This window comes from Pristis pectinata, chromosome 6, assembly GCF_009764475.1.
Source record: "Pristis pectinata isolate sPriPec2 chromosome 6, sPriPec2.1.pri, whole genome shotgun sequence".
NCBI classification, from domain to species: Eukaryota; Metazoa; Chordata; class Chondrichthyes; order Rhinopristiformes; family Pristidae; genus Pristis; species Pristis pectinata.
The window spans coordinates 24,986,706-25,012,316 of NC_067410.1; the positions used below are offsets into that span (position 1 = coordinate 24,986,706).

The 25,611-nt window shown below is 40.1% G+C and overlaps 1 protein-coding gene across 5 annotated transcripts in view; it reads left to right on the forward strand.

Annotated features, from left to right (window-relative positions):
- Nucleotides 1-25,611, forward strand: part of ccdc66 (coiled-coil domain containing 66) — a 57,133-nt gene that overhangs the window by 516 nt on the left and 31,006 nt on the right. For 3 of the 5 annotated variants that reach the window (XM_052017836.1, XM_052017839.1, XM_052017838.1), the window contains exons 2-7: nucleotides 1,780-1,844; nucleotides 8,992-9,017; nucleotides 10,163-10,589; nucleotides 12,563-12,761; nucleotides 16,984-17,102; nucleotides 25,222-25,364. In XM_052017836.1, coding sequence (XP_051873796.1) covers nucleotides 1,780-1,844; nucleotides 8,992-9,017; nucleotides 10,163-10,589; nucleotides 12,563-12,761; nucleotides 16,984-17,102; nucleotides 25,222-25,364 — 979 coding nt within the window. Of the gene's footprint in view, nucleotides 1-1,779; nucleotides 1,845-8,991; nucleotides 9,018-10,162; nucleotides 10,590-12,562; nucleotides 12,762-16,019; nucleotides 16,071-16,983; nucleotides 17,103-25,221; nucleotides 25,365-25,611 lie in introns of those variants that run through there. The other 2 variants (XM_052017837.1, XM_052017840.1) reach the window with 2 other exon arrangements.

Sequence of the window (25,611 nt, forward strand, 5' to 3'; positions counted from 1 at the left end):
TTCAATTAGTACGAACGAAAAACGGGCGAGCCCTTTAAATATCATTCAAAGCATTCCCTCCGTGTTGTGCTTTTGTGTGTAAAACAACGTGTTTAACTCCTGAAATGGGATTACCGCACTGCGACTCGGAGGCGCCGTTTGAGGCAAACTGCCACACGTGTGGATGCGATTGTGCTTTCTTTGAGAAGTTCTTCTCTGGTTATTTTATGTATAATATGATTTCTGATGTACAGAATTTTCCTATTGAAAAAATCTCCTGGATTCTGGAAAAGGGTAGTCTTTCTGACTTTGGGAAGATAAGGAATAGAACCAGGAGTAGATCATGGAGCATCTTAAACCTGCTTCACTGTTGAATAGGATCATGGTAGTTAAAGTTAGTTTTGAGCATTAAATAAAATGGGAAATGTAATTTGAGGTAAATAGTTTATTGCCAAAGTGCTTATCAAAGTTATTTTTTCTATTGTACCTGAGCTGTTGAATAATCTAAATGAAACTAAAAGAATGGATTAACCCATTGGCAGATTTAGTGAAGAAACAGATTTAATGTATTTACATATACACATGAAGACCACAAATTGCAAATTTTAAGGCCAGTGAAATTGATTTGTACTGTAATTAGTAATGTGACATTGTCTGGTGCATTTCCAATCTGTGTGTAGTTAGGTCGAACTTGAAATCAAAATAAAGGTCTCCTTTCACAAGTCTTGTTTGGAGCAACGATTATTAGTGCGTTTGAGTTCTGTTGCTTGATCTAAGGTTGTTGAGATTAGGATATTTTAAATATTGCAATTAGATTTTTGTAAAGGATAATATGTGATGCATTGTCTGACTGAGACTACTCTTTTCTCCCACAAGTATTTGGATCTCCTTTTTGCACCATTTGTGTTTCGTGACCAGGGTGGTCATATTCCATTTGAATCCAGTTAAGAACATTCCATGTTTTCTGCAGGTTGCTATTGTTCTGGAATAATAAGATGACTTGGCTTCAATGGTTTTAGATGTTGGGCAGATATTAGGATAAACCCCCTTTGTTTCCTCAGCTAGGATCTTTTGCTTTCTGAGCAGGTGAGGACTTGGATTAATGTTCCATCTGACAGTCAACACCAGCTGTCAGTCCTGTACTAAACCATATGCTCAGATTTCTGGACTCGATTTGAACCCATGACTTTGTGACTCAGAGGCAAGAGTACTAATGCTGAGTTTCAGCTGATCAGATCTGTATTATAATAATTGTAGTAGCATTTATTTTCCCATACTGATGTTTTTATTGGTGTTTTTAGCAGCAATACATACCAATGTAACAAACAATAGTTTTAAGTGGCTTAAGGAATGGTTGCTGGTTTAGAATCCAGATAAGTAGAATGCTGCAATGTAATTTAAATATAAGCACTGAAGGAGCGTAAGGTTCAGTTTCAAATGTCCATTCCGGTACATTTGTTTTCTTGACCAGCATCTGATTTGTGAAATCAGTCATTTCTGATCTTGATTGGTTTGCTAGAGGAAATCTATGCACATTGTATGAAAAGGAAGGGGCAGAGGCATGCAGCCAACTGTTACCCAGTTGAATAATAGATGTGGAACCTAACCAGGGGCTAGAAGATACTTGTCTTCATTATCTACTAATTTTAACTAAGAAAAACTAACAACTTTTAAGTGAGCCATTTGTACTACATATTAGCTCTGTAAACAAAAACAGAAATTTATACAGTAAACACGACTGCATTCAGATAAGAATATGGGTTTCTAAGATGCATGCTAACAATTTTTGCTTGCTTGTAGGGATGGTTTGAAGCTTGAAACACAGTTTTTGAATGGAAAGCCTAAGTTAATTTTAGCACCTTATGGTAAGTGCTAATTTCAGAAGTTGATTTTGAGTGTTTACTGTTCATCCATAGTCACCATTTTGGATGCATTGAGGCTATATTTTCTCGGCTGAAGGAGGGTAATTGTACATTATTCTAGTCTTTCCCTGTATCATTTATGTCATTGCTTGCACTTTTTAAGTATTCAAATTTGATCTGAGCCAAAAAGTTCCATCAATTCATTTTCATTTGGCTTTCTGAAGACAGAGAAAATAAGTATTCTTGAATAGTGAAATTATTTATTTCAAAATCAGCTATCTGTAAGAAATAATTGTTCTGTTGTGTATTTTTTCTAGTCTGTGCATTGTTTACTCTGCTTTTGGTTCAGTTAAGTTATTCAGCTTTTATTGCATGTATTTTAATTGGGTTCAACATCTCAGCCAACTTCTGTTGACAAACTCTTGGACTTTATTGCTAACAATATATGTACATCTGCCAAGCATTTGGACAATCTTTAAGGTTTCCATTGATGGAAGGATTAAGCACCAAGGAACATAGAACAAATGTGTTTAACAAAAGAACCAAAAGTAATATGTGGAAACCTTATTGTTTTAGGTAGTGCAATTTGGATCTGGAATGCACTACCAGAGCTAATAGTGGAGATTCAACTGTAGCATTCAAAAGCAATCTAAATAAGCATCTGACAGGAAAGAATTTGCATGGTTGCGGGAATAGGATGGGTGAGTTGGGCAAATTGGATTGCAATTCTACAGCTGATATTGGCTTGATGGGCTAAATGTTGCCCCCTGTGCTGTAACCACTCTATGATTCTTTGAGTTTGTAGAAATGTGAGGATCAAACAAAAAGTGATCATGACTGCATATCATTTGCTGATCATATGAACCCTCTTTTTTTTCTTGCTTCCAAAAGATGAAAAATGTATAAATAACCAAGCAAGTATCTTAACCATTAAATTAATAAGTGATGGAAGCAATGATTTGCTGAAGCTACAAATGACCCTAACAAACTAAATTTAATTTGTCTCCTACTCAAGCTCCCTAATCAAACATATATGAATAAAACCTATAGAATATATGAGCAGGGAGGTTATTGCAATAACAATAGTTAGGCTGCAGCTTGATTAGTACATGCATTTCTTGTCACCACATTATAGGAAAGATGTGATTGTTTTGGAAAGGGTGCTGAAGAGACATAGGGATTTTGCCAGGACTAGAAAATTGTAGTTATGAGGAGAAGATTGGATAAAGTGGTGTTGTTTTCTATCTGGCAGAGGAGGCTGAGGGGAAACTTAATTGAGTTAAATAAAATAGAGGGATCTAAACAGAGTATATGGGAAGGGCCTGCTTCCCTTAGCAAAGGATACAAAAAAGTATAGATTTAAAGTAATGGTAGGATTCGGAGGAGGCGAGAGAAAATCTTTTTGCCCAGTGGGTGGTTGGAGTTGTGAAATCTGTTCCTGAAAGCAAGATAGGCAATTTTTAGATTGGACTAGAACACAGAGTACAATTGGTTGATTTCCAGTTGAATTAGTTTGTTTTGTCTTGGTACTGGTATTTCACTTTTCTGGTCAAAATCAGATTCAATTATGTTACATCTATAGTGGCAGTTTTCAAATTTGAACTGATTGAACTGTGTAAGCACATCTCATACAGCAAATATATAAACAGTTTAAGTTGGTAGGCAGCATCAGAAAAGTACAGAATTTCAGTTGCTTCTTGATAACATTAACAATTTGTACAGGCATTCTCTGGGTTGCATAAGGGTTCCATTCCTGAGAATTCTCCATAAGTCAGAAATGTCCATGTTCTATAGCTACCCATATTGTTTTGATCCATGTACAATTTTTATAATTCTTTCATTTCATTGAATATTCACCTCAGAACTACTCCAAATTGAAGTAATGGATATATACCATTACAGTCATTAATGGATATGACAAAATGTTATGACGATTATTATTACTATCTTGAAATATACTTTAAAACTGTATGGAGAATTTGTGTAAAGTTGGGTTTCCATAAATTAGGTCATCTGTAATCTGGGGAGCCCCTGTCTTTATGTAAATAATATTGTTGCTGCATCTCCTTGTACTCACCAGTATAGATTGGTGAGCATAGGCATATTGGGCTAATAGAAGTAAATGTAGATTAGGATTTAGCCAGCAGAGATTTGGATGATTACCAGTTTAAGCGATTAAACATATATGGGTGTGTAGGATTGCATTGGAATAGTCAAGTCTAAGGGTAATCTGGCAAGGATGGGGCTTGAGCATCAGATGAGAGTTTCAAACTTCTGTCACAAAACAACACCGATTCCTGGTATGTGCTGGTTTTGACGTGCTGGTTTTGACAGGCTGGTTAACCAATTGTGTTTGTTAACTTGAAGTTGGCCTCTGAGCACCCTTAATACTACCCTGATGTCAGCTCAGAATTGATCATATCTTGAATGTGCTGGTCATGAAGTGCTGGATAATTGGGCCCTTAATTGTTTGTCGGCCAGTATTCGCAACTGTTGCATGATTTCAGAATTTTGATCTCAACTGTCGGTGGTGTGATTGCTTAGCTGTAACTATTATACACTGCTTTCTAATGTGAATAGTTTGATGCTTTAGCTTCATCATGTCTTTGTATGCTTTTTGACAGTCTTCTTGAACTAGGTTTGGTCCTTTTGCTTGATAATGGCAGGGTGAGGAATAGAAACATTAAAAATATTGAAAGTAGGGGCAAGATAAGGCGACATGAACCCTTGAGCCCATTCCACCTTTCAATATGATCATAACTGATCATCCAAATTCAGTACCCTGTTCCAGCTTTCTCCCTATATTCCTTGATTTCATTAGCTTTTCGCAATATATGTAACTCCTTCTCAAATTTATTTAATGATTTGGCTCTGTGGCCAAATCATTAAATATATTCAAGGAGCTAAATATTACTAATAGTTAATGAGATCAAGGAATATGGGGAGAAAGCTGGAACAGAGTAATGATTCTGGATGAAAGGCTGAATAGGTCAAGGACCTGCTACTACTACTGTTTTCTACTTCTAAACCTCACTCTACTATTCTCTTCAAACCAAAAGGCCAACCTTAGTTCAGCGAAGTATATCGAAGGGCATAACAAGAGCAGGACCTAATACATGGTGAAGTTGTAATGCCACACTGTTTGCATACAAAATATTTAGAAAGCAGCATTCTTTCATTATGGCTAAGCAATCCAGCCTTCAATGGTTGAGATTTAAAATTATTAATAATAACACAGTTGAGAGTAACTAGACTGAGTTTGCAGATGGTGGTGGGATTCTTTTGCAGATGAGGTCAATCAAGTTTTCCTCTCACCATTATGTGCTTGAGGGCTCTGTCAGTGATGATAGAAATTTAAATGCCGAATATGGAATAACTTCTGGTTCTCATCTGACCTATGGGTATTTTTCTTCAGCTGGTGGCACTTGCCTCTGAGTCAGAAGGGCATGATTTCAACTCTAATTTCAGACTTGAGCACAAAAATTTAGACTGACGCTACTTTGCAGTACTGAGCAAGTGTTCCACCAATGGAGGTGCTATCCTTTGGATGAAGTTGAATCTAAAATTGGGCCAATATAGAAGATCCTGTAGCACCTTCAAAGAACAGTGATGCTCAGTTGGGAACCTAGTGCACTCACCTGTACTATGATGGAAAGTGCTACCTGCCCATCTCCCCTTTGCTAGGTATGGCTGTAAAGATCTCCCCAATTTAGAGATTTCCCTATTGGAACAACCTCATAGAGTAAGAAGACAGCAGCTTCCATCACATAAGAGGTGATAAGAGAGACTTTAAGACACAGGCTATTGTCAAGATGTTGGAAGGTGCTATCCAGAGCATCACCTGGAGCTTGCTTTTTAGTGTTGAACAGTTGTACTGCCCACCCTCGTCTGCCCAACACCAGCCCCCACAGGCAGCCTCTTCATCCTGAGCTCTGGTGATGCATTGCTGGGGAAGTGCCTGTGAAGGGCTGAGATTTGTGGTGGCTCCTCGCACAGTGGTGAGGAAGGCAGTGGTTGCACCAGCCTTCTGGCACAACAGCACTGTCGGTAATTCGTCTCTCTGAGTGAGGTAAGTGTATTCTTACTGATACTAGTTTTTTCAATTCCCAGATTATTTGTTTAATTAAGAGAATTCAAATTTCTCAGCTGGCATGGTGAAATTTGAATTTATGGTTCTGGATTGCTGATTCAATAACATCAGTAACACAGTACTGATTCAGTATTGTGTTCAATGTTCATACTTCAGATTACAGACTATTTCAGACTTGGATCTAGGAGTGTTTGAGGAATGGGGTTTGTGGCAATGGCCAAAAATTATAGATTTGACCTTCCCATTATTTAGTTGGAGGAAATTTCTGTTTAGTGCTGAATCTTGGAGAAGCAGTCTGACAGTAGTGGGCTGTGAAATGATTGAGGTGAAGCTGGGTGTTGCCAGTGCTGTGAAATTCAACTTCAAATGTAGCACAGGCAGTAGGAAGTAATTTCCCTATTGTACATCTTGTAGAATGTCTCTGGAAAGAAAAATTGAACACAGTGTGTTGAGGCTCTATTGTCTAATTAATATCCTCTATATACCCAGAAGATCTGCCTCCTATGTATATAGAATAGAACAGTACAGCACAGGAACAGGCCCTTCAGCCCATGATGTTGCGCTGAACTAATTAAACTAGTAATTAAATGCTTAACTAAAATAACTCCTTCTGCCAACACACTGTACATATCCTTCCATTCTCTGCACATTCATGTGCCTATCCAAGAACCTCTTGAATGTCTCTGTCGTATTTGCCTCACCACCATCCCTGACAGTGCATCCCAGGCACCCACCAGTCTATGTAAAAGAAAAAAAAACTTGCCCTGCACATCTCCTTTGAACTTGCCTTCCTCACTTCAAATGAATGCCCTCTAATATTAGACATTTCGACCTTAGTAAAAAGATACCGGCTGTCTATGCCTCTCATAATCTTGTAAACCTCAATCCGATTTCCCCTCAGCCTCTGCCGCTCCAGAGAAAACAACCCAAGGTTGTTCATCTTCTCGTTATAGCATTTGCCCTCTACTCCAGGTAGCATCCTGATAAACCTCTTCTGCACCCTCTTCAAAGCCTCCACATCCTTCCTATTATGTGGCAACCAGAATTGAATGCAGTAGTCCAAATGTTGCTGAGCTAGTGTTTTATGAAGCTGCAACATAACTTCCTGACTCTTGAACTCATTGCCTCGACTAATGAAGGCAAGCATGGCCTTCTTGACCACCCGATCAACCTGTGCAGCCACTTTCAGGTAGCTATGGACTTGGACCCCAAGATCCCTCTGTACATCAACATTGTTAAACGTCTTGCCATTAACAGTGTACTGTCCCTTCATATTAAATCTCCCAAAGCACAACACCTCACATTTGGCCGGATTAAACTCCATCTGCTATTTCTCCACCCATATCTGCAACTGCTCTATATCCTGCTGTATCCTTTGGCAATCTTTACATAATATCCACAATCCCACCAATCTTTGTATCATCTGCAAACTTATTAACCTAGCCATCTATATGTTCATCCAGGTCATATATAATCACAAACAGCAGAGGACCCAGTACAAATCCCTGAGGAACCCCACTGGTCACGGGTCACCAGCCAGAATAAGTCCCATCGACCACTGCCCTCTGTCTTCTATGGGCAAGCCAATTCTGAATCCAAATGGCCAATTCACCATGGATCCTATGCATCTTAATCTTCTGGATGAGCCTCCTGTGAGAGAACTTGTCAAATGCCATACTAAAATCCATGTAGACAACATCCACAGCTCTACCTTCATTGATCACCTTCGTCACCTCCTCTAAACAAACTCCTAGTAAGACGCGACTTGCCTTACACAAAGCCATGCTGACTGTCCCTAATTAAGCCATGGTTTTCCAAATTCTCATAAATCCTATTCCTAAGAATATTTTAACTACTGGGTGGCAAGTGAAGCCTGGCAGCTGGTTGCCTGTTGGTGCCAAAGGAAACTATTCCATCTTGGGGATTGAACCTCATTTCTCATGTAGCCGATGGGGGAATGGGGCACTCAATGAATGCACAGACAAGTATCAGGATAGCCATTTATCACTGTTTTGGGTGAACAATAGAAGCATTCTCGTGCCATATCCCCCTTTTTGTATCTTTCTGGACTGCCTAGGTGCAACTTGCACAGTAAGTATTCTGCTTCATAGTAAACATTCAAATTATTGCTCAATGTTCTTATGAAGGTCCTAATTTATATTGTAAAGGGACGATTGGTTGATTTTTGGTTAGGTGCACCAGCTACTCAGAGGTGGTGATCAAATACAGGCTAAGACTAAGATGGTAAGCTTTTCTTACCAGATGGTGAGATGGTAAAACTACTACTATTCTGCTCCTATTGTATTTTTCACCTTTGTGTTTTGATTTAGTTATTACATGTCGGGAAATTTTAAAGTATGGGCAAGGTCAGTATTCTCATCAAAGCATCAAATTTATTAGTTAATAAAAATGGAAGACTTTAGTTGAAGGCTTATGCAAACTCTAATAGTCTGGCATGCTTGGGGCCTTGGTGCCGGACTGGCAAATTTTCTGGACTATCAGAAGTTATTTCTTTTAAACCTCAATACACTTTTAATTTGCTTTTTATTTAATGTTACACTAGCATAATAAGCTTTCCTGGTGAGTTGAAGGGAGTGTGGCAAACATCATCCTGGGATTTCTTAATAGTGGGATAGTGAATTATCAGAGTTTTACTGTACTTGAAACAATCTTATTTTCTTGGATTTTACTGCTTTAATTTTGGTTTATTTTGGAACAGATATTTTACGATTTGTTTTTTTTTAGATTAACTTTGGGGCCCCTCTTCGTACTGCCAAAAAAACCAGGATATTTGCATCTGGTGTATGGTGGTGAGGAATAATATATTTTTCCATCCTCCTGTGTCCACCATTCTTATTTGCCATTGAGTTAAATTCACCCCTTTTTATGTTTGCAGATTTTTCCTGAGTGTGGTTTCTCCTTTGAATAAATACAATTAATATTGAAATTAAGTAACATTTTATTTTTGCAATTGAAAAACTAAGGAAAAGGGCCAAGCCATGTAGCTTAGTGCAGACTTAATTTGAAACTAATTTTTTTGTTGATCTATTCTTATTACAGATGTTTCATCAAAAGGAACTAAGAAGGTAAGTAATCCAAATTCATTTATCATTTGTATATTGGACAGATCTGCAGTTGCCCATTCTATCCCCTCCATTCCCCTTCGTGATAAAACCAGGCCTCCTCTATTACCCGGCTGTGAAAGGATTTTAACAATATGTTCATGTTCACCCCTAACTTGCCATGCTCGTTTCCCACCCCCAACCTTGGGTTAAAATAGGGCCCTTCTGATAAAATCTGAAAATATGTATTTTGGTACCTATTCCTCTAGAAGGCAAACATATAAGTTGTATCCCCTGCTGATGTGAGAATTGATTCCTCTTGTATGATTCTCCAACTGAAGCTGTTGCTTTTCCAATCCTTTTCTATTTAATGAAGAAACCTAGAAGTTAATGGGCATTCACAGACATACCTCGCCATCCTATTTTGGATGCTATCAGTACTTTCACAGAGTTCCACGTATGATTAAGTAGAGGGGAAAACCCCAATGAGATAATGCACCTCCATTGGAGCAAATGTTGACCCATCTCTTCCCTTGTTCCCTCCTCTTATCCACTCCCTCTTCCCTGTCTCTCCCACCTGCCCTGCTCTTCCCTCTGCCACCTCCACCTCTTCCTTTTTGTTCTCTTTTGCCCTTTGTCATTTTAAGAAGCAAAGTGAGTACATGGGGGAAAGGTTTAGAATGCTGTATAGTAAAGATGACATGAGCTCAGTATTGTCACCATTTTTTAAGTTGAGGCAAATAGGTTTTTTTTGGAAAAAAAAGGATGTTTAATTGAAATTAGTGGATTATGAAGGAATGATGCCAAAGTTAAGAAAGTTAAATGTTATAGATACAGGTACCTAAACCTATACAGGGCAGAATCATTGCACAGAAGAGTTGTGTTGAATATGATAACATGGAACATTATTGAAGTAGGACACAAGTATATTTAACAGAGATATATTTAGAGTGGGTTGAATGAAGACGATTTGGGTAAATGGAGCCAAGGTTGAAACAAATAAAATAGCCGGACATGGTTTAACTGCATATTATTTAAGTGCTTTTAATTCTGAGGTGCTGTATCTATTCACCCTGGCCTGGAAGAGAATTTAAATTTTAAGCTCTAGCCATTCCATAATTTTGTTTCCTGTAATACTACATTTGCTGACGGTTTTAAATACTTGTCAGATAAAGTACAAGAACAGGACAATACATCCGCTGAAGTCAAAACAAATTTTACAAGTTGCTTCATCTCATGAGAATAATTCTAAGACTGAGAAGCCTTTGTTGAAAACTACTGTAACCAACACTATTGTTGCACCTGGGAAAGGAGAAAGTACAGAACCATTGATTACAGATAAAAAGGCAGACAACAAAACCAAAAATAATTGTGAAACAACTCCCAAAAATGGGCAGCCTGGAACTAAAACTACTGTGAAGAAACTTGGCGTAACGAAGCAACAGCCACCAAAGAAACAAAAGATCTCCTCTGAAGAGTTGAGAGAGAATTTGGTTTGTCTGACCCAAGAGCAACTTCAACAGATTTTGGCATCTGTAAGCCAAGCAAATAAAACTTCCAACCAAAAGCAGGAAAGAGACAAAAGTACAAAAGCAGGTAGGTGTCATGATGATGTCCTGATTCCTAAACCACACTTTTGGAATTTGGACAAATCAAATCTTTGAACATTTGCTTTTCTCTGCTTGCTTCACCATTAACAACAGTGTTTTGATAAAAACAGAAATTGCTAGAAACACTCAACAGGTCAAGCAGCATCTGTGGAAAGGGAGACAAAATTAATGTTTCCAGTCGAAGACACTTCATCAGAACTGGGAAAGGGATTTTAAAAAAAAAAATAGCTTTAAGTTGGAGAGAAAGTGACAGAAGGAGCTAGTTGGACAAAGGGAATATCTGTTATAGGATGAGGCAAGGGTTGTCTTGATAATATGTTGTCAGTCAAATAGGTTAACAGACAAGAGCATAATATATTCCCAATAGCTGGGCTGTGGTTCATGCCCAGCAGATCAAACTGTACCAACGAAGCAATATCACAGATGGATGACTTGCAGTAGAAGTGGGCAGTTCTGATACAGAGAAAGCAAGTTATCTAAAGTTGGAGAATTCGGTATCTAGTCTGACAGGATGCAAGGTGCCCAGAAAGAAGATGAGGTGTTCTTCCTCTGCTTGTGTTGGGCCTCATTGTAACCATGCAGGAGGTCAAAGGGTTTTCAACCTGAAATGTTAACTCTGTTTCTCCTCCCACTGATGATGGACCTGCTGAGTTTTTCAAGTATTTTTTGTTTTTATTTCAGATTTCCAGCATCTAAGTTTTTTGTTTGATTTACAGCCCTTTGATACTTCCTCAAACAGCTATGCTTCATGTATGAATTTGGACATCAAAGACTAGAAATCAGATTTCACCCTTAATGCTAAACTTGAATTGTGATTGGTAATTGGTTGTATATCTGGCACCCTGATGTGAGTACTTGGTCCAATTTTACAATAGGCATAATTTAATTGAGGCTGCTCTAGGTTAATTATTTTGTGTGTACAATTTCTGCATACAAAATGGGCTCAAAGTGATCCAGTTTTTGTTTTCAGCCAAAATGTCAACAAACTATTTGGGTTGGAGTGAATAAAGCAAGAAACACTAATGAACTTGATCCCTTTTAAAAGCAGTAACTGGATATCGATTTCAAAAACCCTGGCCAGTTCTCTCGATCTCAGGATTTCAACAATGAGAGATAAATTGCAATACTCAATGCAAACCATTTAGCTGAAACTAGATAATTAGCACAAGTCAGGATAAAGCCTGTAAGCTTTGCAATCAGTATTAGACCATGAAAGCTGTAAAGCATGTTTTGTATAGTGGCATAGATATTTAGTCAGAATCTTGTTCTCATGGTAGTAGTATCAAAAGCTAGAGGGCATAAGTTTAAGATGAGAGGAAGGAGTTTTAAAAGGGATCTTATGGGAAAGTTTCTTTTTCACAGAGTTGTTGATATCTGGAATTCGGTGGCAAAGTCAGAACGATCACTACATTTAAGAGACATTTGGGCAGGCATTTAAAATAGAAGGATATGGACCTAATACGGGCAAATGGGATTAATGTAAATGGGCACTAAGATTAGCATGGATATGGTGAATGGATATGGCCTGTTTGTGTGTGATGCAACTTTGTGACTGATATTGCACTTTATTGTCCAAAAGGGAAGCATAAATTTTCAGGCAGGTTCTTAAGAAAATTGCTTTTTGTAGTTACTGTAATTATTGACTGCTCACAAAATAAGAGTTTTCTTATAATCATCACTGTTGCTGAGCCATCAAACATTTTGTGCAATCATAGTACTATATTATGAAAAATCAAGACGTGAGCACTAAAGAATCCTCATGCTTGGATGGTTCCTCCACAAAATATTTTGAAATCAGTGCTATAAATATTAATATTCTTTATAGTAATACAGAAAGTAAATATCAACATTTGATCTTGGATCATATAGAATATGGTCACATTTATTTTTAACCAACTTAAGGAATCATTTACATCAGAGAATAAATTTTGAAGAAATAATTTTTATTTTTTTCTATAGGTAAAGGAGTTAAAGAAATTGAAGCCACAGATAAGGAGCTTAAAAAGGGTGATAATCCAAACTTGCTGAATGGAATTGGCTGCAGCAATAATGAGGCCTCACGGGAGAATAGTTCATGCCAAGAACCACAAGTAACTAAGACATCTGGAGCAAATGTTGAACAAGCAAACAGTGTACAAACTGAAAACACGGGTAATAAGTAGGTATCTGAAACCAAACAAAAAAAAAGTACCTTTTTATATAAACAGAAATCCAAGTTTATCTGTATCACAGCAGGTTATACCATTCTGGTCAGGTAGAGGTTGATGATAGTAAAAGTAGAAAATTCTGGAAACACTTAGCAAGTCAAGCAGTATCTGGTATAGAGAAACAATGTTAATGTTTCAGGTTGAAAACTCTTCATCAGAACTAGGTAAAGAGAGTAATTGGATGGCCAGTACAGTTAAGATTACAACTAGAATAAAATACATGGTATTCTGCTGTAAAAGAAAGCTGGTTGTTGAAGAACTTCCTGGTGTGAAAAATCTTGGAAGACATTGAAACCCTGCACTGCACTGATTTGTTGTAGTGTTATTGGTCCTTCAGTCCAAACATTCACGAGTACATAGCCCCATACTTTAAAAAGACATTCATTGCTGTGCCAGGAGCTTGGGGCAAATCTCTGCCCTCCCAGCAGCTGAGCCAGGAACCTGACTCGAAACCCTGAATTCTCTTCAGCTGTACACTGCTGTGCTAGGATCGTGGGTATGAGTCCCTGCCCTCTGCTGGTGCTTCTGCAGCAATGAATTGCCCTTTGGCTAGTATTAGAGAGGCTGCTTGTGAGAATTCATATTGCGCAGGCTTGCATGAGCAGGCCAACTTGCACAACCCAAATCACTACCACAGTATAGCAATACTTTGACCATTTTTTTTGTTCTAATTGTGTTCTTTCTTGTATAATTCTGTATAATTTATGTCATTAATTTATATTTTTATTCTGAATCTTGTGTATCTGATATTATGTGCCTGTGATGCTGCTGCAGGTAAATTTTTCATTGCACCTGTGCATACATGTACTTGTGCATATGATAATAAACTCCAACTTGTGACTTTTGATTTTGACTTCTCAACACTGATGTGTGGGGGGGTGGGGGTTGGGGGTCAGGGCTGCACCCTAATAGTTCAGTGAGAGTGGACTTTTGCTGGGGACTGCCAGCAGTTGCTGCATGTATAGAAGACCACCCAGATCCCACAGTCTTTCTTATACCCTCCCTTTTGGGTGCAAGGGAAGCTGCTGTCTCCCCATATTTGTTTCTCACCATACATTTGTCCCTGGTGCCAATGTCCACTGACCATCTTTTTTAGCACTGATATCATTTGTGCTCTTGTTCCTTGGAATGCACCTTCAATGCTAAACAAGATATCAGTATTTTGGGGATAAGTATAAAATACCAACTAATTGCAAACAAGTAAAATTCAGATTTTTTCTTTAAAAATTGATTGTTATAAACACTAGTGCATTTGCAGGGTTCAGTCGTTTTATCCATATTTAAAAATTCTCAACTTTTACTAATTAGAACATAGTTAAAGTAAGAGAATTGAGATTTTATTTTACTCTCTAAAAGTAGATTTTTGTTCTGTGATTGAATTCATTGAAGCCCCATGTGCCATCTTGACTTGGAAGTGTATAACCTTTTCTTTGTCATCACTTGGTCTAAATGCAGGAACTCCCTCCCCATCAATACCTGGAGTGGCCCTGACAGAGTTATTTAAATCTTTGCTGGCAACAGATGAGGTGCCAGATGACTGGAAGAGTTTTTTCAAGAAGGGCAGTAAGGCTAAGTTGAGTAATTATAGGCAAATTAGTGTAATGTCAGTGGTAGGAAAATTATTGGAAAAATTGTGAGGGGCAGGATTAATCTACATTTGGAAAGGCAGGCATAGCCAGCATGGATTTGTTTCTCGGAGATCTTGTTTGACTAATTTAATTGAATTTTTTGAAGAGTGACTAAATATATTGAGTGTGGTGAGGTTGATGTGATTTGCATGGATTTCAGTAGGGCCTTTGACAAGATACCATAGGGAAGGCTGGGCTAAAAGGTCAGGGCCCATGTGATCCAAAGCAAATTGGATCCAAAATTGGCTTTGTAATTGGAGACGGTGATGGTGGAAGGTAGCTTTTGTGATTAGAAACTTGTGTCCAGTAGTGTACCAGAGGGATTGATGCTGGGACCCTTGCTGTTTGTTATATACCTTAACAACTTGGATGTCATTCTAAGAGGTATGATTTTTAAGTTTGCAGATGTCACGAACATTGGTGGCATTTTTTATAGGGGGGTAGTTTTAGGCTACAGAATGATATTGATTAGTTGCTAAGATGGGCAGAGCAATGGCAAATGGAATTTCATCCTGATGATCAGGATAGTTTATTATCACTTGTATGTCGTGAAATTTGTTGTTTTGCAGCAGCAGTACAGTGCAAAGACATAAAATTACTACAAATTACAAAATAAAGTGTGAGTAAGTATGAGGTGATGCATTTTGGAGGGGAGTTGGGGGGGGTGGGGGGTGGTTAGTCGAGTAATGGTAGGACGTACACCAGGAATGGTGGGGCCCTAGAGAGTATAGTGGAACCAGGTGACCTTGATTTACCAGTCCAAAGATACCTGAAGGTGGCAGAACAGGCAGAGACATAGTGAAAACTGCATATAGATGCTTGCCTGAACTAACTGCAGCATAGAGTAGAAGAGCAGTTAGGATTTGGTACAACTTTATAAAAGGAAGGAATATTGTGTGTAGTTCTGGTTGCCACACTATAGGAAGGATGTGATTGCACCGTAAAAGGTGCAGAGGAGAATCACTAGGATGTTACCTCTGGTGGAATGCTTCATTTCTGAGGAGAGACTGGATAGGCTGAGCTTGTCCTCCTTGGACAGAGGAGGCTGAGGGGAGATGATAGAAGTATACAAAATTATGAGAAGCACAGAAAGAGTAGATAGTAAGAAACATTTTTTCCTCATGGTAGAGTTATCTAAGACAAAGCATCGGTGTAAGGTGAAGCTTAAGAGGTTTAGAGGACATCTGAAGATTTTTTTTCATCCAGAGGATGGTTACAAGCTGGATTGCGCTATTGGAGAAGATAGTGGAGGCAGGTACTCTCACAACATTTAAGAAGCATCTGGAGCAGTTCCTGAACCATCAAGATACAGTAGGTTATTGTCCAAGTACTGATAAATGGGATTAGTATAGCTAAAATGGTCATGGTGGGCAGAAGGGCCTGCTTCTCTGCTGCATGACTCTGCGATAAGATATCTTTATTAGTCACATGTACATCGAAACACACCGTGAAATGCATCTTTTGCGTAGTGTTCTAGGGGCAGCCCGCAAGTGTCGCCACAACTTCCTAACCCGTACGCCTTTGGAATGTGGGAGGAAGCTGGAGCACCTGGAGGAATCCTACACAGACACAGGGAGAACGTACAAACTCCTTACAGACAGTGGCCAGAATTGAACCCGGGTCGCTAGTGCTGTAAAGCATTACGCTAACCGCTATGTGACGTATTAAGATATCAGTTTGTCAGTTCTACTTTTGAAGTTGTTATTTGTTCCAGATTAGATTTCATCCCTCCTGTCCAATGCCACAATGGACATTTTTCAAATAAGGTGAAGGTTTGCAGGCTGTTCCAATGCTGATTTATGAATGCTTTCCAACAAAGGTTGATTGAATAGTTATCACAAGCAGGGTCCCCAACTGCTTCTCCTGATCCAATAGCCAGGGCTCCTTTTTTTTTATTTTTCTAAATTTTTTTTTTAAGAGTGTCACTGGTAAAGCCAACATTTATTTCTCTCCAGGGTGATAGTGAGCCACTGCCATGAAACACTGCAACTCCTGCGTGTAAGGAGTTCCAGGACTTAAACCCAGTGATGATCAAGGAACAGCAGTACATGAGTTTATGTGACCCAAATTGGAAATTTGCAGATGGTAGTGTTTCCATGCGCCTGCTGCCCTTGTTCTTTATGGTGGTAGAACTTGCAGGTTGGAAGGTGCTAGCCGTGGTTCATTCCTATTCTGAGTGAATGAAATAATTTATCTGTGACTGTTCTGGTATGCATGGCTACATATCTGTTTGCTGACTAGCTGGGAGAGTTGGTGTAATGCTTTATAAATTGTGTTATATACTTAATATTGGTTATTAGCCATAGTGGCTGTACATGGTGATAGCCATCTTCCATTTTGGAACACTGAAGTATTTTCTCTGTTAATAATTCCAGAACTTGAATATGTTTAGTTGTTCCCTGAGATTGCATACAATTAGTCAAATAGCATGTTATACAAACACTTATATTGGCCTACAAGAGTTAATATCATTTAATTTCCAATTGAACTGCAAATCTTTCATTAAAATGAGTGTCAAAAAACTCATGTTTTTTTTAATGAACAGGGAGACTTCAAGCAGTGCAACCAACCAAACCAAAGATGGTCTTTTTGGAAACCTTGGAGAAAGAGAAAATGCAAAAGATCAGCTGGAGGCCAAGAGAATCCAGTGGAAGAAGGAATTAGGTACATGATGTTTCATTGCTGAAGTTTGTTTTTGTTCATTTAGAAAAAAAAACAATCCATATTCTGCTTTAAGAATAACTGAGGCAGTCAGTGATCACAATTACAAATCTAGTTCTGAAAAAAAAATCAGAGTTTTATTTTGTTCTATTAATGGACTTGGTATTGAAATCCATACAAGGGTAAAAAGTTGCGTAGGTTTCCCACAAGTTACCAACAAATAAAAGGTTCAACATGGTATATCTTGGTATAAGTGAATTTTTAACCATGAGTAAAGTCGTAACAGAGTCTTATTCTTTCAGATCTTTTGAGTGACAGTTTGACAGCAGAAATGTAAACTTTTTTGTTTCCCGTTTCAGTTTCAACCACAATGCATTTTAACTTGTCTTTATTTCATTCTCTCTGCATGATTTTACATTGAATTTAACAGATTTTGTACTTCCTAGTTTCATGTCAATATGACTTTGAGGAATTTTCAATCTGGATGCTGAGTCAAACTTGCTATTGTCACAAATCTAAAGAAAATGTTAAATTTGTTAAGGAAGTTCTAAGGAATTAGAGGGTTTTTGGTAATTTTAAAAATTGGTTAGAAGAGCCACATGACAATCTGACTTGGGAGGGTTGATTACAATTGAGTCCACAGTCCTTAATTTCGTCCACTGCTGTTAACCTTCTTTATTAATACTGAATTTGTATTTGGATAGTGTGTGGTGAAATATGCAGGTGATTGCCAAGGAGCAAGTTAATTCTTTTGAAGCTGCAGAAAGAAAATTGGAAATGGGATAATGACTATAAGGTGAAACATTTCAATTTTTTAAAATTAATCACAAGGAAGTGGACATGTTCTGGAAATAAAATACATAAGCACAGGACGTGAAAAGCAGTTTTTCAGGTTGATGAGGGCTTTTATATAAATGAAATATGTGCTTCTGCAGTTCTAGCTTTTATCATTAGAAGTATAGTATGTTTTTATTCATTCAAGGGATGTGGGCTTCTCGGGTGGAGCCAGCATTTAATTGTGCATCCCTGATTGCCCTTGAGAAGGAGGAGGTGAGCTGCCTCCTTGATTTGCTGCAGTCCTTGAGGTGAGGGTATACCCACAATGCTGTTAGGAAGGAAGTTCCAGGATTTTGACCCAGTGACGGTGAAAGGAGCGTGAAATATTTCCAAGTCAGGATGATGTGTGGCTTGTAGATATCAAATTTTAGTGTGCGCATAATTAAAACTGCAGCACCATCTGAGTGCTGTGTCCCCTAATGCTTACCACACTATTGAAAGAGTATTTAGATTTTGGCAAGTATATTGTATAGTTTCACTAGGCTGTTCTTTGGAATGAAGGAACACAAATGCAAAGACTTAACAAAGTGGTTCTATTCCTCCATAATGAACATGAGAGATGCTAGATTTGGAGCAAAAAACAGTTGGGGGAATCAGTGGATCAAGCAGCATCCCTGGAGGCAAAGTGATAGTTGACGTTTCGGTTCTAGGCCCTGGATTAAGACTGAGAGTGTAGACAGGAGCTAGCCGGTGTGAAGAGGTGAGGCAGGGGCTGGCAAGCGATAGGTAGAGCCAGGTGAGATGATGGGCAGATGGAGCCAGGTTGGGGGGGGGGGGGGGGGGGGGGGGGGGCGTGGTGAAGGGGTTTGTGGAGGTAGAGACAGAGGCTGGAAGGTGATAAGCGGAAACATGAGGCTGCAGATGCTGGAATCTGATAAGAAAGGAAAATGATAAGTCGAGCCAGATAAGGGAAGGATGATGGGCAGATAGAGCATGTTGGGAAGGGGATCGAAGATCCGGAAGATGTAGTGTGTGGGTGATGGGCAGATGGAACCAGATGGGGGAGGGGAATGAAACTAGCTGATGGGGGGAAGAACCAGAACGAGATGAAAAGAACAGGGAGTGTGGTTTACACGAAATTGTAAAATTAGATGTTCATAACTTTGGGTTGTACACTACCCAGGCGGAATATGAGGTGCTGTTCTTCTAGTTTGCATTTGGCCTCGCTCTGGCAGTAGATAAGGCCGAGGACTGACAGGTCGGCATGGGAATGAGAAGGGGAGTTAAAATAGCATGCAATCAGGAAGTAAGGATGGCCATTGCAGACAGAGTTGGTGTTCTGTAAGATGGTTGTCTAGTCTACTCTTGGTCTCACTGATGTAGTAGAGGTTGGAGGAGGTACCTGTGAATATTTGTCTGGCCTGGAAGAATGAGGGAGAAAGGTGCAGGGACAGGTGTTGCACCTCTTATGGTTGCAGGGGAAAGTGCCAAGACACTGAGAGCAGTGGGTGGGTACAAATGAATTAAGATAAGATTTCTTTATTAGTCACATGTACATTGAAACACACAGTGAAATGCATCTTTGTGGAGAATGTTCTGGTGGCAGCCCACAAGTGTCACCACACTTCCAGCGCCAACATAGCATGCCCACAAATTCCTAACCCATACATCTTTGGAATGTGGGAAGAAACCAGAGCACCCGGAAGAAACCCATGCAGTCACAGGGAGAAGGTACAAACTTCTTACAATGCCTGGAATTGAACCCAGGTCGCTGGCGCTGTAATAGCATTACGCTAACCGGTACACTACCGTGCCTCAAGGTACGGTAGTAGTGCCTCATGGAAGAGTAGGGGAAGATGTGACTGGTGCTGGAATCCTGTTGCTGCTGGCAGGAATGACGGAGGATGACATGATGGATGCGAAAACTTGTAGGGTGAAAGGTGAAGACCAAGGTGAACTTCATCCTGTCTGGGTGGAAGGGGAGTAAGAAGTCTGGGAAATAGAGAAAATGCAAATGAGGGCTCCATCAGCCACTTTAGAGGTGAAGGCATGTTTCCTGAAAAAGGACATTTCAGATGTCTGGAGCAGATATCCTCGTCTTGAGAACAGATGTGCCGGAAATGAAGAAACTGAGAAAAAGTGATGACGTCTTTGCAAGAGACTGGGCGAGAGGAACCATGGAACCATAGAACCATACAGCACAAAACAGGCCCTTCGGCCCACCATGTTGTGCCATCCATCAAACCACCCTCTCACTACCTAACCCCTTCCTCCCGCATATCCCCCCATCCCACACTCCTCCACATGCCTATCCAACAAGCTCTTGAACCTGTGCAATGTATCTGCCTCCACCACCACCCCAGGCAGTGCATTCCATGCAACAACCACTCTCTGGGTGAAAAACCTCCCCCTGACATCTCCCCTGAACCTCCCACCCATAACCTTAAAGCCATGCCCTCTCGTGTTGAGCATTGGTGCCCTGGGAAGGAGGCGCTGACGGTCTACTCTATTCCTCTCAGTATTTTATATACCTCTATCATGTCTCCTTTCATCCTCCTCCTTTCCAGTGGATAAAGCCCTAGCACCTTAAGCCTCTCCTCATATTCAATACTCTCTAATCCAGCCAGCATCCTGGTAAATCTCCTCTGCACCCTCTCCAACGCCTCCACATCCTTCCTATAATGAGGCGACCAGTGTGGCCTAACTAGAGCTTTGTAAAGCTTTGTAAAGCTTCATCATCACCTCGCGGCTCTTAAACTCAATCCCGCGACTTATGAAAGCCAACATCCCATTGGCCTTCTTGACTGCTCTTTCCACCTGTGAGGCAACTTTCAATGAACTGTGAATATGAACCCCCAGATCCCTCTGCTCCTCCACACTGCCAAGTACCTTGCCATTCACCCAGTACTCTGCCCTGGAGTTTGTCCTTCCAAAGTGTACCACCTCACACTTCTCTGGATTGAACTCCATCTGCCACTTGTCAGCCCAGCTCTGCATCCTATCAATATCCCTCTGTAAGCTCCGACAGCCCTCCACACTATCCACAACACCACCTATCTTAGTGTCGTCCGCAAACTTACTAACCCAGCCCTCCACCCCCTCATCTAAGTCATCTATAAATATCACAAAAAGTAGAGGTCCCAGAACCGGTCCCTGCGGGACACCACTAGTCACTGCCTTCCAATCCGAGGGCACTCCTTCCACCACAACCCTCTGCTTTCTTCATGCAAGCCAATTCCTAATCCACACAGCCAAGCTTCCTTGGATCCCTTGGCCTCTGACCTTCTGAAGAAGCCTACCATGAGGAACCTTATCAAACGCCTTACTAAAATCCATGTAAACCACATCCACCGCACTGCCCTCATCAATCTTCCTGGTCACCTCCTCAAAGAACTCTATCAGGCTTGTGAGGCAAGATCTTCCCTTCACAAAGCCATGCTGGCTGTCCCTAATCAGTCCATGATTCTCTAGGTGTTCATAAATCATATCCCTTAGAATCCTTTCTAACAGCTTACCCACCACAGACGTGAAACTCACCGGTCTATAATTCCCTGGCCTATCCCAATTACCTTTTTTGAACAAGGGGACAACATTCGCAACCCTCCAATCCTCTGGCACCATCCCCGTGGACAACGAGGACTCAAAGATCCTTACCAGTGGTTCAACAATCTCCTCCCTAGCCTCTCGAAGCAGCCTGGGGAAAATCCTGTCAGGCCCCAGAGATTTATCTGTCTTAATATTATTTAACAACTTCAACACATCCTCTCTCTTGATACCTACAACCTCGAGAACATTACCTCTACCAGCACTCCCTTCCATGTCATCAAGACCCCTCTCCCTGGTGAATACCGAAGAGAAGTACTCATTGAGAACTTCTCCCACTTCCGCCGCCTCCAGGCAAATTCTCCCACCTTCGTCCTTAGTCGGACCTACCTTTACCCTAGCCATCCTCCTACCCTTCACGTACTTGAAAAAGGCCTTGGGATTTTCCTTAACCCTCCTAGCCAAAGCCTTTTCATGTCCCCTTCTAGCTCTCCTCAGCCCTTTCTTAAGTTCCTTCCTCACTACCCTATATTCCTCACGGGCCCTGTCGGAAATTGCTGCTTATACCTCACGTACGCTACCTTCTTCTCCCTAACAAGTCGTTCCACCTCTCTCGTCACCCACGGTTCCTTCACCCTGCCATTCCTTCTCTGCCTCACTGGGACATATTTATCCCTAACATCCTGCATAAGATCCCTGAACATCAACCACATCTCCATGGTACATTTTCCTTCAAAAAGGACATCCCAATTTACACTCCCAAGTTCTCTCCTTATAGCCTCATAGTTCACCCTTCCCCAGTTGAAAATGCTCTTGTCCTCTCTGCACCTGTCCCTGTCCGTGACAATTTTAAAGGTTATGGAGCAATGGTCACTGTCCCCCAAATGCTCACCCACCAGTAGATCCTTCACCTGTCCTGGTTCATTTCCTAAAACTAGATCTAACATGGCATTCCCTCTAGTCGGCCTGTCAACATACTGCGTCAGGAATCCCTCCTGGACACATTTAACAAATTCCATCCCATCTAAACCTTTGGCACTAAGCAGGTTCCAGTCTATATTTGGGAAGTTGAAGTCTCCCATTATAACAACCCTGTTATTTTTGCTTCTCTCCAAACACTGCCTGCCAATCTGCTCCTCTATATCTCTACTGCTACCGGGGGGCCTATAGAATACTCCTAGTAGAGTAACTGCTCCTTTCTTGTTCCTTAATTCCACCCATACGGACTCTAGAGATGATCCTTCTACAACATCCATTTTTTCCACAGCCGTAACAGTGTCCCCGACCAGTATCGCCACCCCTCCTCCTCTTCTCCCCCCTTCCCTATCCCTCTTAAAACACCAAAAACCAGGAATATTCAATATCCACTCCTCTCCTGATGTCAGCCACGTCTCAGTAATAGCCACAATACCATAGTCCCCCATACTTATCCAAGCCCTCAGTTCATCCCCCTTATTCCTGACACTTCTTGCATTTAAGTACACACTTCAGTCCATCTACCTTACTACTTTCATAGCCTGTATTCTGCTTCTCCTTCCCCAAAGCCTCTCTACCTGTTTGATCTAACTTTTCCTCATTCCCTTCTTCCTCTGACCTACTCCTCCAGTTCCCTTCCCCCTCACAAACTAGTTTAAACCCTCCCGAACCACCCTAGCAAATCTCGCCGCAAGGATATTGGCCCCCTTCTGGTTCGGGTGTAACCCATCCTCTCTGTACAGGTCCCACCTTCCTGAGGTGTAATCAAAATAGCCGTGGTAGTCAGTAGCTTTTTAGTAAGTGTCGTGAGATGGAGACAGAGATACAGAAAAGGGAGAGAGGTGTCAGAAATGGTCTAAGTGAATTTGAGGCCCGGGTGGAAGTTTGAGGCGATGGTGATAAAATTGAAATTTCCACAGGGCTGCAGGAGGCAGCACCAATGCAGTCATCAACGTAGTGGAGAAAGAGTTGGGGGTTGGTGCCAGTGTAGGTTTGGGACATGGACAAGGGCATAGATTTAAAGTAACTGGTGAAAGGATTAGAGAATCAAGAATTTTTTTTCATCTGAAAATTCAATGCCTCATATGCTGAAAGAGGCAGAAACTTTCAACCCATTTGAAAATTACTTGGATGAGCAGTTGATGTAACCCAAGGCTATTGGCCAAATATTGGAAAAGGGGAATATTCTGGATGACTTTTTACTTTCAGTTGACACGAGCTTGATAGCTTTCTGGGTGGTATGTGTGTAAATTCGCTCCTTGGGTGCTTTCTTTTCCATGGAACATCTCATCCTGAACTTGCCTTTACTTTCAGTGTTTTATTGTCTGTAGCTTCCTATGAGTCTTGGTCTCATTTCTAAGTCTGCTTTTGCTTCCTCTGCATTCATAGAAAGTGAATTTTTATTTCTGGAAAACAAAAAAAAAACTTTTGATGCTGTAATCTGAAACAAAACACAAATTCTGGAAGAACTCAGCCAGTCAAGCAGCATCTGTGGAAAAAGAAACGGTCAGGGATTCTTCCTCAGAAATGAACACGCAGAACTTTTATTCATGTTTGTCATATCATTCTTGTATCTCTGCTCTACTTGCCCCAACCCCCTGAAATTAATGACTTTTGCTCTGTAAACTTGGTTACACACATTCATAACCATCCCTTTAGAGCTTGCTGCCTTTATCTTTTTTTCTCCTCTATGCCTCAGGTGCTTATAGTTGCATTCTCAAACTCTCAGCTGCCCTGCCATTGGTCTGTCTTTTTGTTATGATATCTCTACAGCTGTTGATTTTATTTGAGGGTTTATTCTCCTCCATCTTTGTTCTCTGGGGGAAAAAATTGTTCTTGCAATTTCTTATCTCCATTGCTTTGTGGTACAGCTTTCAACTTTTCTCCTAGTCCCTCTGTGTAAACTGGAATATGCTTTTATAATGATTTGGTTTGAATCAACTTCCTTGGATATCCCTCATTTCTCCCCTAAAAGAGCCCATAGCTGTAGGATTATTTTAAAAGTAGGAGATAGCCCTGGTTTAATGCCTTGCTGCCTTTTGTGGGTAACTTCCTGTGGCCTGAGAGCCCCCTGAGAATTTCAGCATTCCTCTGATTCCTCGTCTTTTCTGCAAGTGAATCCTTTGGCCTGAAATGTACTGTGATGATTTGGAATTACTTCCCTAAGTTTCTCTGCTATTCTACATTCTTAATAGTCCTCCCCCAAAAAAATGCTGCTTATGAAGAGTTTGATTACCTGTACTAATATCCCCTTCACCTCTGAAATGCTTTGGGATGTGTTTGGATATTTATAACGCTATATAAAGTTATTGTTTTCTGATATTCAGTGATCTCAATAAATTAAAGTCCTCTCTGTCAACACTAAATAAAATTCATATTGCAGCCTTTTTGTGCAAGTTTTTTCTGCTAGAAATAGGAATGCTTGTGCCTTGTATGTGTGTTTACTGTTTGGAGGTTGCAAATGAGGCATGTTGATTGGATGATGCGTAGATATTTAATTAATACTTTAAACTTGCAAAAGCACTTTTTAAAAATATCTCCAGCTACTGTGTCCACTGCCCTGGTGAGCAAAAAAAAAACCTTCTTTCCTTTCCTGCTTTAAATTTAAAAAAAAAACAAAATGTTGGAAATTGCAATTTAAAACAAAAAATGGTCAGATCAGGTAGTACCTGTGAGTGAGAAGTAGATCAGAGGGGTGACATTTTATCAGAAATAATTTTTAAAAAGGTATTAAACCTTTGCCATGAATTGATTTTGGAATCAATAATACTATCAATAGGCTTGACTGAAATAATTGACAATATTTTTGGTTGTTGCACATCTTTAGATGAGCAGGTGGCTTTAAAGAAACAGTTACAAGAACGTAATGAAGCTTCAGAGTTTTTGGAATGGAATCCATGGGGAAGGCGAGGTGCAGGGACACCCATGCAATCCAACACAAAAAAAATACTTGAAACCTTAAAAGGAAAGGTAAGGGTAAAAATTTATTTGAAGGTTTTCTCCCTTCCCTCTTCTGCTTATTGCTTTCACATTTTTTTAACATTCCTCTTTTTGGAGGGAAAAAATAATTGTCTGTCATCTCACTCTAGTTGTATAGCTTTATTTGTTAATGTCACTGTAACTGTTTTGCAAAGATACATATTGAAAAATAGTTCCTTGCCAAATTTCATTCTTGGATATTTTCCTCCTTTTCATTGTGGGAGGTTCAGGAAACTGA